The 13,287-nt window shown below is 45.6% G+C and overlaps 1 protein-coding gene across 3 annotated transcripts in view; it reads right to left on the bottom strand.

The window, feature by feature from the left end:
• Positions 1-13,287, bottom strand: part of LOC137377249 (AP-2 complex subunit alpha-2-like) — a 203,427-nt gene that overhangs the window by 14,301 nt on the left and 175,839 nt on the right. For all 3 annotated transcript variants that reach the window (XM_068046789.1, XM_068046791.1, XM_068046792.1), the window contains 6 exons: positions 10,722-10,885; positions 9,332-9,414; positions 8,370-8,459; positions 2,111-2,234; positions 1,863-1,979; positions 816-885 (listed from right to left, as the gene is read on the bottom strand). In XM_068046789.1, the coding sequence (XP_067902890.1) occupies positions 816-885; positions 1,863-1,979; positions 2,111-2,234; positions 8,370-8,459; positions 9,332-9,414; positions 10,722-10,885 (648 nt within the window). The remainder of the gene's footprint in view (positions 1-815; positions 886-1,862; positions 1,980-2,110; positions 2,235-8,369; positions 8,460-9,331; positions 9,415-10,721; positions 10,886-13,287) is intronic.

Here is a 13,287-nt window from a genome sequence, read left to right as displayed (position 1 = left end):
ATCATCTCAGTAAAGAACTGCTCCTTCACAACAGTAGCAGGCACTAGGATTGTTTTTCAAGTGTGCATTTAGCTGCTTCAAGAAAAAAGATGAATTGAGAAATAAATAGCGCTAAGAGGCCTAGGATAATCATACACGCTATGAACATAGTGGCCTCTGGGCTGCTTAAACCATGGAAATTTCATCAGCATGAGGGAACCAGCCAGGCTTCAACAGGGGAGATATGATGACCGATGAATACTTTGCCATTCTGCTCATGTCCATTCTAGACATCTGGAATTGTTAATCTGGGACTTTCACACCCAAGATTAGTAAATACAGTCCATAATAATACAGGGGCTGTGAGATTAATTAGGGTAGAGTCCATGACAGTGGACAGTGTACATAGGCTGTGGAAGGAGATTAAACGAGTGAACCACGTCCATGACAGTGGAGAGTGTAACTGAAAAAGAAAGACTTGCATTTATATAATGCTTTCCACAACCATGAGAAATTCCAAAGCACTTTACAGCCAATTAAGTACTTCTGAAGTGTAGTCACTGTTATAATGAAGGAAAAACAGCAGCACTCCCTCAACATTGCTCCTCGGGCAGCATAGCTCTCCCTCAGCACTGCTCTGAAGGGTCAGCCTAGACTGTATGCTCAAATCTCTGAAGTGGGGCTTGAACACACAACCATTTGGCTCAGAGGCAAGACCACTACCAATGAGTCAAGGCTTACGTTAACACAGACCAGGCACAAGTCAACATTACACAATGGAGACAAGATTTGGCATCATTCCTTAATACAGAATATGGCTAAAGTTTGATCTGTACCCTTGCTTTTGTAATCTCTGAATCCATTGGATGCTTAGCTTTAAATATCTGCTGCACTTCTTGCTGTGGGCTAAGGGACACAGAAAAAAACACTTTGTTAATAAAGCTTTACGGGACTCAATTCTCAGCATCTACACAAGGGTCAGGCTGCATTTTCCCTGCTTCCAGAACATTGAAGTAACAGTACTCAACCCTGAAACTTACACCGAAGAAACAATATGGAGAAGCTTTGTGAAAATCTGGCCCATAATGCTCAATCATGGAAAATTATCAACGATACAATGAAAGCAACACAGGTTCCATTAAGCATCAAAACCTTCCCTCAGGAGAGGAAATGGGTGGGTGGAGTTTGTGTTAAAGTCGAGTGTATGTGAGCAGCGGAAACAACATTTTTGCAGATTTTGAAACATTGCTTCTTGAGAGTAGGAACAGAGTGAACCTGCTGCAGCAAGACTCAGGGAACCAGGGTGAAACCAACAGTTTGGGATGAGAATTCCACACCTGGAGAGATTAACAGCTTTCCAGTCATTGCTAAGCTGTAGTCCAGGAAGGTCATCAGAAAGAGAGAGAAGCAAGACAGACTATCAGATTAGGATGGAAAATAAATATGTCCAGCACCCCCTCCACCAGCTCCTTGCAAAAGTAGCACTATTTAGCACTGGTCATCCTTCACTTCTGAGGCAAGACAGTTAGGCATTGTCTATTTGACAATTTAACACATCACAATTAAAATGGGTCAACCACAGCAAATTTTTAGCTGGCCATTGAACAATAGTGAACACTGTGTCTGATTTCTCCTCTCCCTGGTCCACTGTGACCAATTGTAGGGTCATCATCATTGACCCAGCTAATGGTGAGCCAAGACCTGGCCATATACCAGGTTAGGTAGTGTGCTCACGACCATGGTGAAGCTCTTATCTTTCAACGGAGAATGCTCAAATATATGCTCATCTAAAGTGCATGCTCGGCTTAAGATAGTGACACTGGCAGCACTTCATACTTCACTACCCAATTCTGCTGCAATATTCAGAGTGGAAGGGCTTTTACCTGCTTAACTGTTTCCATCTCCGAAAGAAATCCTCAGATGACATATCTGTGGGCTGGAAAAACTTATTTAACGTGATGGGCAGCTTGACAGAGATGTTCTGGAGTTCTCCGTCATATCTGCTTTGAATGAAACCAGAAGAGGCGGGTGAAAGGATAATGGCAGCAACCCTTTCCTCCCATCCAGCTCCCCCACCTGCCCACCACCATTACAAATTCAGTTTGAGGATTGCTTTACAAAAAGTGTGTACCTGAACTGGATGCTAAGGGCTGGCACCTCGACAAAATCAGAGATGCACTCGATATTTAACACCTGGTGAACTTGGGCACCACCTTCAACAGTGGGATCGACAGGCTTGGTTTGAACATTCAGTTGTGCAGAAGGATAGTTAAGCAAATTATCGCACACTAAGTGACTCTATAAGTCAGAGCTCTACTGAGTCGTTTACCTAAGGGACTGGTTAAAACTGGCAAACTTTAGTGGACTGACCATCTTGCTGGGGCTATAGTGACAATGAAGTGACCTTTCCCCATGGCTCAGAGAGCAATGCAGCCTGTCTTCCTGCAGCATAATCTCATTGACTGCCATTACTCATCTCACAGGCCCAAATAAGCCACTGTTGCCAGTGTTATTGTGGTTGCAGGTGATGCACAAGCATTGTCTCAAAGCCGTGTTCGCTTTCAAGGACATGTGCTTGGCTTTGTCCTTCAGTGCAGCCTGAATATTCGACTTGCTGCTTCTCAATTATTGCCTCCGACTGCAACCTGCCCAGTCTATCATTATTCTCACTCTCCTTAAGAGACACAATTCAACCCACTGTTTGTGGATTCATACACCAGAAGGCATGAAGCAGGAAAGCCTGGCCACAGTGAAAAGTCTTAGCTGTTCTGAATAAAGTGAATCAATCCACCTTGAAATAAATCTTGGGAGTTGCAAAGCAAGTTTGACATGATCAGCTCATAGATATCAAAAGTGCAGATGGGTCCAAAACAAGGGTCAATTTCTAAATAACAGGCGGATTCCAGATTGCTGAGTTAGCGGAAAGCTTGATGCAAAGCTCCATTCGGTATCACATAATTTCTATTAAACTGTGCAAACTGCGAACAGCATTCTTTGAACACACATCATGATGATTGATTATCACTATAAACCCCTTCCTTTTTACGAGACCACGAACATTGATCTGTCCCTCCTCTCAGTTGGTAAGGAGGCGCGGGGGCTGGGGGAAGTAATGCAGCCATGCTGATTTCCGTGCCTGGGCCCTGCTGAGGTGACTGGGGATAGCCAGGACAGCAGTTGGGGCATGACCAATGGTGTCAGCATCCATGGGCTTGGAGGGGTAAAATTAGCTTTATTTGTGGCATCCACAGTAATCACAGTCACTACTAAAGTAATTTTCACTTGTCAATCTGGCTCAGTCGCCAGCACAATTACTTGTCTGACAGAAGGCCATAAGCTTGAGACCCAGCCCATGACTAGAATAATAGCCGAGTGCAGTACCAAGTGAGAGAGAGCTGCAGTGTCAGAGATGACATTATTTATATGCACGGCTGCTGGAGTCACTGTGGTGTGTCCGCGAGGTGGAGGACTATGTGGCTGGCACGTTTCAGGAGGTAGTCTAGCCGGTGCCTAGGCGAGCCCAGTTGGGGGGTGACTGGGTGGCTGCCGGACAGACAAAGAAGTCAGGGCAGGTAGTGCAGGAGTCCCCAGAGGACACCCCACTTTCTAACTGGTATTCAGTTCTGAGTACCGATGAGAGAGAGGGTTCCTCTGGAGAATGCACCGAGAGTCATGACCGGAATGTCATGGCTGACTCAGCTGTGCTGGGATGGAGAAAAAGGGACAAGAGGGCAATAGTGGTGGGGGATTCTATGGTTAGAGGAACAGACGTGATTCCAGGATGGTATGTTGCCTCCCTAGTGCAAGGGTCTTGAATATCACCGAGCGGCTACAAAGTATTCTGGAGGGTGAGGGTGCATAGCCGGAGGTCGTGGTCCACGTTGGTACCAATGACATAGGTAGAAAGAGGGATGAGGTCCTGCAAAAAGAATTTAGGGAGTTAGGTAGCAGATTAAAAAGTAGGACCTCAAGGGTTGTAATCTCTGGGTTTCTTCCAATGCCACAGGCTAGTGAGTATATGAATAGGAGGTTAGAGCAGATGAATGCATGGTTGAGGAGATGGTGCAGGAGGAGGGCTTTAGATTCTTGGAGCACTGGGCCTGTTTCTGTGAAGGTGGGATCTGTAGAAGATGGACGGGTTGCACGTGAACAGAACGGGACCAGCTTCCTTGCTGGGAGGTTTGCTAGTGCTGTTTGTGGGGAGGAGGGGTTAAACTAATTTGGGAGGGGGATGGGATACAGAGTGGAAGCACAGTCGGGGGTGATGTACAATCAAATATAAATGTGAAGCTAAGTCAGTCCGGAGGACAGAGTAAATGTAGACCTGTTAAGGCTCAGGCAAATAATGCAAGGCTGGATTGTATCTATTTTAATGCAAGGTGTCTTACAAGTAAGGCAGATGAATTGAGGGCATTGATTAACACCTGGGAATATGATATTATTGCTATCACTGAGACATGGTTGAGGGAAGAGCAGGACTGGCAGTTTAATATCCCAGGGTATAGAATCTTCAGACGTGATAGGTGAGGGGGTAAAAGAGGAGGTGGCATTGCACTGTTGATTAAAGAAACAATTACTGCAGTAAGGAGGGATGATATCTAAGAAGGTTCCTCTAATGAGGCAATATGTGTAGAACTTAAAAACAAAAAGGGGGCTATTACTTGGCTGGGAATGTACTACAGGCCTCCAAACAGTCAGGCAGTGGGAGAGGAGCAGATATATAGGCAAATCTCAGAGAGGTGCAATAATAATAGGGTAATAATAGCAGGGGATTTCAACTTCCCCTATATTAGAGGGGATAGTATTAGTGCAAAAAAGCTTAAAGGGGGCAAACTTCTTCAAGTGCATGCAGGAGAGCTTTTTGAGCCAGCACGTAGAGAGTCCTAAAAGAGGAGGAGTGGTACTGAACTTAATCCTAGGGAATGAAGCTGGACAAGTGGTAGAAGTGGCAGTGGAGGAGCATTTCGGGGATGGTGACCATAACTCTGCAAGATTTAAGATTGTTATGGAAAGGGACATAGAGGGAGTGGAAATAAGAGTACTGAATTGGGGGGAGGCAGATTTCAATATGATAAAACAGGATCTGGCCAAAGTGAACTGGGAGCAGCTTCTTATAGGAAAGTCTACATAAGACCAGTGGGATTCATTTAGAAGGGAAATTGTGAGGGTTCAGGTGCAACATGTTCCTGTAAAGGTGAAGAGAAGGACCAACAGGTCAAGGGAACCCTGGATGTCAAGGGCTATAAAGGATTGGATAAGGGAAAAAAAGGAGGCGTATGGCAGATTCAGAGAGCTGAAAACAGCAGAGGCCCGAGAGGAGTTTAGAAAGTGTAGGGGAGTACTTAAAAAAGTAATTAGGAGAGCGAAGAGGGGGCATGAAAAATCACTGGCAGACAAGATAAAGGAAAATCCCAATGCGTTTTATAAGGAGCAAGAGGATAACCAAGGAAAAAAAGTGGGGACCATTAGGGATCAAAGAGGCAATCTGCGTGTGGAGCCGGAGGAGATAGGTGAGGTTTTGAACGATTACTTTTCATCTGTGTTCACTATGGAGAGGGTCGATGTAGGTGGAGTGATCAGGGAAAGGGATTGTGATATACTTGATCAAATTAGCATTGAAAAGGAGGAAGTATTAGCAGTATTGTCCATGCCATAGAGTCATACAGCACAGAAACAGGCCCTTCGGCCCATCGTGTCCGTGCCGGCCATCAAGCACCTAACTATTCTGATCCCATTTTCCAGCACTTGGCCCGTAGCCTTGTTTGCTATGGCGTTTCAAGTGCTCATCTAAATATTTCTTGAATGTTGTGAGTGTTCCTGCCTCTACCACCCCTTCAGGCAGTGTGTTCCAGATTCCAGCTACCCTCTGGGTGAAAAAATTCTTCCTCAACTCCCCTCTAAACCTCCTGCCCCTTACCTTAAATCTATGCCCCCTAGTGATTGACCTCTCTGATAAAGGAAAAAGTTTCTTCTTATCGATCCTATCAATGGTCCTCAGCCTTCTCTGCTCTAAGGAAAACAACTCCAGCCTATCCAGTCTCTCTTCATAGCTGAAATGCTCCAGCCCAGGCAACATCCTTATGAATCTCTTCTACACCCTCTCCAGTGCAATCACATCCTTCCTATAGTGTGGTGACCAGACCTGTACACAGTACTCCAGCTGTGGCCTAACCAGTGTTTTATACAGCTCCATCATAACCTCCCTGCTCTTATATTCTATGCCTCGGCTAATAACAACAAGTATCTTCCTAATCAATTTATCTACCTGTGCTGCTGCCTTCAGTGATCTATGGAGAAGCACCCCAGGGTCCCTCTGACCCTCTGTACTCCCAGGGCCCTACCACCCATTGTATATTCCCTTGCCTTGTTAGACCTCCCAAAGTGCATTAGCTCACACTTCTCAGGATTAAACTCCATTTGCCACTGCTCCTCCCATCTTACCAGCCCATCTGTATCGTCCTGTAGTCCAAGGCTTTCCTCCTCACTATTTACGACACCACCAATTTTCGTGTCGTCTGCGAACTTACTGATCATACCTCCTATATTCACGTCTAAATCATTAATGTACACTACAAACAGTAAGGGTCCCAGGACCGATCCCTGCGGTACATCACTGGTCACAGGCCTTCATTCACAAAAACAACCCTCCACCATCACCCTCTGCATCCTTCCACTAAGCCAATTTTGAATCCAATTTGCCAAATTACCCTGGATCCCATGGGCTCTTACTTTCTTAACCTATCTCCCTTGCAGGACCTTATCAAAAGCCTTATTGAAGCCCATGGAGACTACATCAACTGCTTTACCCCCATCTACACCTCTAGTCACCTCCTCAAAAAATTCAATCAAGTTTGTTGGACACGATCTGCCCCTGACAAAGCCATGCTGACTATCCCTGATCAATCCCTGCCTCTCCAAGTGGAGATTAATCCTGTCCCTCAGAATTTTTTCCAATAATTTCCTTACCACTGATGTTCGACTCACTGGCCTGTAATTACCTGGTTTATCCCTGCTACCTTTCTTGAATAATGGTACCACATTCGCTGTCCTCCAGTCCCCTGGTATCTCTCCTGTGGTCAGAGAGGATCTGAAAATTTGTGTCAGGGCCCCCGCTGTCTCCTCCCTTGCCTCACATAACAGCCTGGGATACATCTCATCTGGGCCTGGGGATTTATCCAACTTTAAGCCCGCTAAAACAGCTAATACTTCCTCCCTTTCAATGTTAATTTGTTCAAGTATATCACAGTCCCCCTCCCTGATCTCTACACCTAGATCGTCCTTCTCCATAGTGAACACAGATGCAAAGTAATCATTTAAAACCTCACCTATGTGCTCCGGCTCCACACACAAATTGCCACTTTGGTCCCTAATCGGCCCCACTCTTTCCCTGTTTATCCTCTTGCCCTTAATATACTTATAAAAAGCCTCGGGATTTTCCTTTATCTTGCCCACCAGTTTTTTTCCATGCCCCCGCTTCGCTCTCCTAATTACTTTTTTAAGTACCCCCCCTACACTTTCTATACTCCTCTGGGGCCTCTGCTGTTTTCAGCTCTCTGAATCTGCCATAAGCCTCCTTTTTTTTCCTGATCCAATCCTCTACATCCCTTGACATCCTCCCTGCCCGTGTCAGCACACACCCACCTCCCTGCCCTGTGGGCAGGTACATGTCTCTGCATGTGTGTCAAAGTCAGAATCAAAGTAAGCTATGATACCTCTTTCCCTAGAATACTGTCTGCTGAGGCCCATTGACAATGGTGACTGGCCACTGAAGGGTACCTGAGTGCCAGTCCTTTAAATCAAGTGGTCAGCAGCAGAAACAATTCGCAAGGTTGCCAAGTCAACTACAAGGAGACACCAAGCAGCTGCCACAAGACGGGAAAGGACAAATCTGAATCACCATAGTATCCAAGGCTATGGGCCAAGTGCTGGAAAATGGGATCAGAATAGATAGGCTCGACGTCTGGTGCAGACACAGTGGGCCAAGGGGCCTGCTTCTGTGCTGTATAACTCTATGACTGTAAGCGCGCATAAGACTGTTCTCGTGCAGCTGCTGGTGTGCAGAGAAAGGTACTCATCTTCCTTAAGCTAGGGAAAAGCAGTTTAGCACATATTTTGGGAAAAGAGGAGAGGGACATGGAAACCCATCGGATCATAACCATTCACTTTTCCAAGTCCCAACACAAGCAGAGCTACTGCTCACTTAAATCTGCATCCATTCTCCAAGAATTCACGCAGACACCTGCAATTGCTGCAGGTGCAGATAATCTGCAGCTGACAAATGGAAATGACGCAGCCCGTGTACTGAATAGAAAAGATCAACAAAAACATTACATCAGCCAGCTCACAGGCCAGCCTCTGCTGTCAAGCAAATGTTCTTGTGCAAAGGATATTAGCTGGAAGGTTTCTGGGGTAGATGACTGCTGAGGTGAAACCTACGAACTTCGTAGAAGTCTTGTTACCATAAAAAACGTATATTCGACCTGCAGACAATAAGAGGCTGCTTTAGCAGACACATATCACTCAAGTATCACCGTTCAACTACACATCAAGTTACTAGAAGCTCATCTTATTTCTCAACTTGTGTCTCTGGGTTTGACCTCATTGACAACATACAGGTTTCCTTGAATCTGAATATTTCCAGGTCATCCTGCAATCCATATTACAGGATAACAGCATTACAGGAATATCTTTATTTTCAGCATTGGGTTGGAAATGGACGAGAATTCAGTATCTGGTCCCAATCGGCAAGTACAAATCAGGAGATGCTTCATCTGAAGTAGCCAGCTGCTAATAACAGTTGAACTGTAATCAGTGGAGGGAATGCACTTATAAAATAAAAAGCATTCTACTTTTAAGCATTTTGTAATAAACAGAGCTTTTTTCCTCCTCCTCCTTTTTACTGCCAATCGTGCTTCCTCTCTAGTCCTAAAAAGGTGCTGGGGTATAGTTCCATGAGCACAAATTGTTTTCACAGACATTACTGGAGTCACTTATTTTCCAGGGGTAAAATATGAGATAATGAAAAATGTAAAGGCTGTAATCAGAAATAACCCCAGAAAATGCTGCCATTGAACAGCAAGTCAGTCAACACCTGACAACCAGTATTTCTGGCAGCTCCTCACCAGTGAGGTACAATGAATGGTTCACCAGTCGCTTTGGATGTTACTGCAGCTACCTTTTAATTCCAGTATTACACCTAAGCATGCACTTTAGTCAAGCTCAAATCATAGAGGAGAACTGCACACAGCAGGGGGGAAATCTCTGCACAATCACCAGGCAGCACAGTGGGAAGGTGGATGGTAAGGGGAGAGGGAGAGAGTGAGAGTGAGAGAGAGCAAAAAAGTAAACTTACCCAAGTTCTGTCTAAATTCAGATTTCAGACCAATCTGTAAAAGTTGATTCTCAAATAAGATGCCATTATTTTTACAAACAAACCTGAAAAAGAGAGTGGGAAGAGACAATCAGAAAGAAAGAAATAGAGTTGTGCTGTATCCTGGACAATAAAACCTTTTTCTTTGTTTCTAATAACCTAGTTGGAGGATAATGAATTTTAGAAAGGACGTCAGATTTACATTGATGGGACATGCAGCAGAGGAGCCTGTGTAGACTAGAATGTCGACACAAAGGTTTCCAGCCCTGGAAATGGTGACCCAAGACAGAATATTGCAGCTTTTCCCTTCTTCCCTGACCGCCCACAGCACTGACTCAGTGTTTTAACATGGATTCTATTCTATCTCGCTCAAGGGCACTGACTTCATCAGAGTCTCCTTTTCTTTGGCCTCCTTATCTCGAGAGACAATGGGTAAGCTCCTGGAGGTGGTCAGTGGTGTGTGGAGCAGCGCCTGGAGTGGCTATAAAGGCCAATTCTAGAGTGACAGGCTCTTCCACAGGTGCTGCAGAAAAATTTGTTTGTTGGGGCTGTTACACAGTTGGCTCTCCCCTTGCGCCTCTGTCTTTTTTCCTGCCAACTGCTAAGTCTCTTCGACTCGCCACACTTTAGCCCCGCCTTTATGGCTGCCCGCCAGTTCTGGCGATCGCTGGCAACTGACTCCCACGACTTGTGATCAATGTCACAGGACTGCATGTCGCGTTTGCAGACGTCTTTAAAGCGGAGACATGGACGGCCGGTGGGTCTGATATCAGACCATCAGAGTACAACTCCAGGTATCAGTGCCCTTCACAACCTTATCCAAAGTGGCCATTCATCACATGAGCCTAAACCAGTGTTGCCCAATAATTTAGCCACATGTGGCTAATTGCTTTTCTGATCAGTGACAAAATATGAGTAACAGACACCATTGTTTGGCCTGGGCCCCCAATACTACTGTGTGCACAGCAAATGCATGTAAACTTTAACCTTTCTGCGCACTTGTTGGCAAAAAGATAAGAAAAGCAGTGTGCACAAGTGGAAGCTTTACTTCCTTAGTTACTGAATGATGGGAGATTTTTGTTCAATAAATAGCTACGTGAAGTATATTTATCTGGTTTGATGAGTGTACGCAACGTGCTTCCTACTAAAATAACTGCAGGTGGTTAAAGCAGCATTGCCAAGTTGAGGTGTGCTTCACTGATGAATATTCATAGAGAACTTTAACATCCCAGACACGGCAAGTGAAAAGAGAGTTACTGGTGCCCAGTGTATAATTCCAGGATAGCCAATGCAGAAATAAAGTGTGTGGTGTTGCGCAAGCAGCTTTCAACCCAGAATCCCAGTAATTCCACACGTACTCGTTAACATGTACCTCACAGAGCTGTCTTGAGCATTGGGAATCTGCGGGATGACCCCAGGGCTCACGTCCGAGAACATGTCTACCAATAATCTACCCGCAGATGGATACGAGGGGGCTGAATTCACAAAATGGGCTGATTCAAGCCCCAGAAGATCAGCAGACGAGGAAAGGGAGGCCTGTAAAACAAACAATGAGCATTACAACAGAGGTCTTAAACTTTCTCTGTTTGAAGAAAAAAACTGGGCAAGGTTTTTAAAGTTGCAAGGCAGCACAATAAATTGCTCATATGAAATTTAAATTTCAAAGGCTTGTATTTATACAGCATCCTTTCACATCTCTCTCACACCTCAAAGTGTTTCACATATAATTAATCCCCAGTGTTAAGTAGACAAGCATGGCATCTAATCTGTGCATAGCATAAACCCCTAATCAGCACATTGTTGAATGATCAGATAATCTGCTTCATGACATTGATTAAGGGAGGAATGCTAGCCAGGACACTGGGATACCTTCCTGCTCCTCTTCAAATAGGGATCTCTGACGTCCACCTGGACCACACAAACAAGCAGATGGGGCCTTGCTTTAACATTTTCTCCAAACAACAGCACCTCCGACAGTCCAATACTCCCTCAATACGGCACTGAGGTGTCAGCTCAAGGCTGAAATGGGGCTCAAGCCACAATCTTCACACTCAAGAGGCAAGAGTGCTACTGACTGGAAAACTAGTTCATCTTATTTCTTTAGCAAGCACAAAACAGGAACAGTGGCTGGAATTTTATGCCCTGTCCACGGGAGTGGGCTAGGAGGCTGGAGGGGCGTCAAACAGGGTGGGAGGTGGTGGGTGGGGTGTCGCCTGTCGCCTTACCATCCCCGCTGCTATTTTATTAGCAGCAGGGGAGATACCAGGCAGCCCACCCATAAGACCAACTGAGGCCCTTAACTGACCAATTAATGACCACTTAAGGGCCTCTTCCCACTGCCACTGGTACCTTACTAGCAGTGGATGGCACCTTGGTACCTGAGGAGGCTGCCCAATAAAACCTGCCTTATGGGCTGAGGCGGGGAGGGGGTCGATCCTGATCAGGCACCCTGTGGCCTATGGAGGTCCCCACAGCAATACAGGCCGCCTCGGCTGAAACAAACCCCCCGGCCAGCCCTACACTCCAACACCCTCGCCGGGGCCTAGCCGTGGAGTCTATGGTTCTTCCTGTCGCTGGGTACAATTCCAGCAGTGGCCACTGCTCCCGGTGGCACGGCTGGAACTGTAGAGTTGCTGGCTCTCTGGCCAGCATCTCTTGGAGATGGGACTTCCTGCCTCAGGGGGTAGAAGCCCCGACTGCAGCCAATTAAGAGCCTAAGCCACACAAAATAGCAGTACAGAAGGTAGGTATTGAGGTCCTATGGTCGTATTTCCAGGAGCTAGGGAGGAAATTTAAAAATTGGATGTTGAAGGTGGTAATCTCTGGATTACTCCCATTGCCACACACTAGCGAGAGTAGAAATAGGAAGATAGGGAAGATCAATGCGTAGCTTCAGGCATGATGCAGGAGGGAGGACTTCAGATTGTCGGGACATTGGGACGAGTTCTGGGGCAGGAGGCACCGACTGAAAAGGGACAGGTTGCACCTCAACTGGGACCAATGCCCTTGAGGGGAGGTTCACTAGTGTGGTTGGGGAGGGTTTAAACTAAATTGGCAGGGGATGAGTACCAGTGTATATAAGTAGAAAAGAGGAATAAAGGTGCATAAAGGAGTGAGAGTATTGGATAGTACTAGAGAAGTAAGCAGTACCATATTAGATAGGAGCAGACTAAGAAGGACTATGAGAAATACAAAGACAGGTTTAGAATACATGTATGTAAATGCACAAAGTGTGGTGAATAAGGTTGGTGAGCTACAAGCACAAACAGCCGTGTGGGAATATGATGTAGTGGCAATAATGGAAATGTGGCTTAAAAATGGCAAGAACTGGCTGCTTAATATTTAATAATACAAAGTGTTCAGAAAAGTTCGGGAAAGAAAAAAGGGAGGTGGGTGGCAGTACTGGTTAGGGAAGACATTGCAATGTTGGAAAGAGAGGATGTCCTTGAGGGGGTAAGGACAGATGTACGTGGTTAGAGTTGAGAACCAAAAAGGGTATGATCATGCTGAGGGTATTTTATAGGCCTCCAAATAGTGAGAAATAGAGAGACAGAAGAGCAAATCTGCAAGGAAATCACAAACATGTGCAAGATATATAGAATAGAGATATTGGGGGACTAGAATCATCCAGATATCGATTGAAATAATGTCAGAGTAGAGGGTAAGGAGCGGAAGGAATTTCTGAAATGTGTTCAGGAAAACTTCCTTGACCAGTATGTTCACAGTCCAACTAGGAAGGAGGCATTGCCGGATCTGGTGCTGGGGAATGAGGTGGGCCAAGTGGACCAAGAGTCTGTGGAGGAGCACTTGAATAACAGGGATCATTGTATCATAAGGTTTAGATTAATACAGAAGAGCAAGGAACAATCCTCTAAATTGGAACAGGGCTAACTTCAATGGATGAGAGGGGATCTCATCCCCAGGGTAAAATGGAACCA

This window comes from Heterodontus francisci, chromosome 14 (assembly GCF_036365525.1).
Source record: "Heterodontus francisci isolate sHetFra1 chromosome 14, sHetFra1.hap1, whole genome shotgun sequence".
Taxonomy (NCBI): Eukaryota; Metazoa; Chordata; class Chondrichthyes; order Heterodontiformes; family Heterodontidae; genus Heterodontus; species Heterodontus francisci.
The sequence above is the reverse complement of the archived record's forward strand: the minus strand, read 5'-3'. Positions and strand labels throughout refer to the sequence as shown.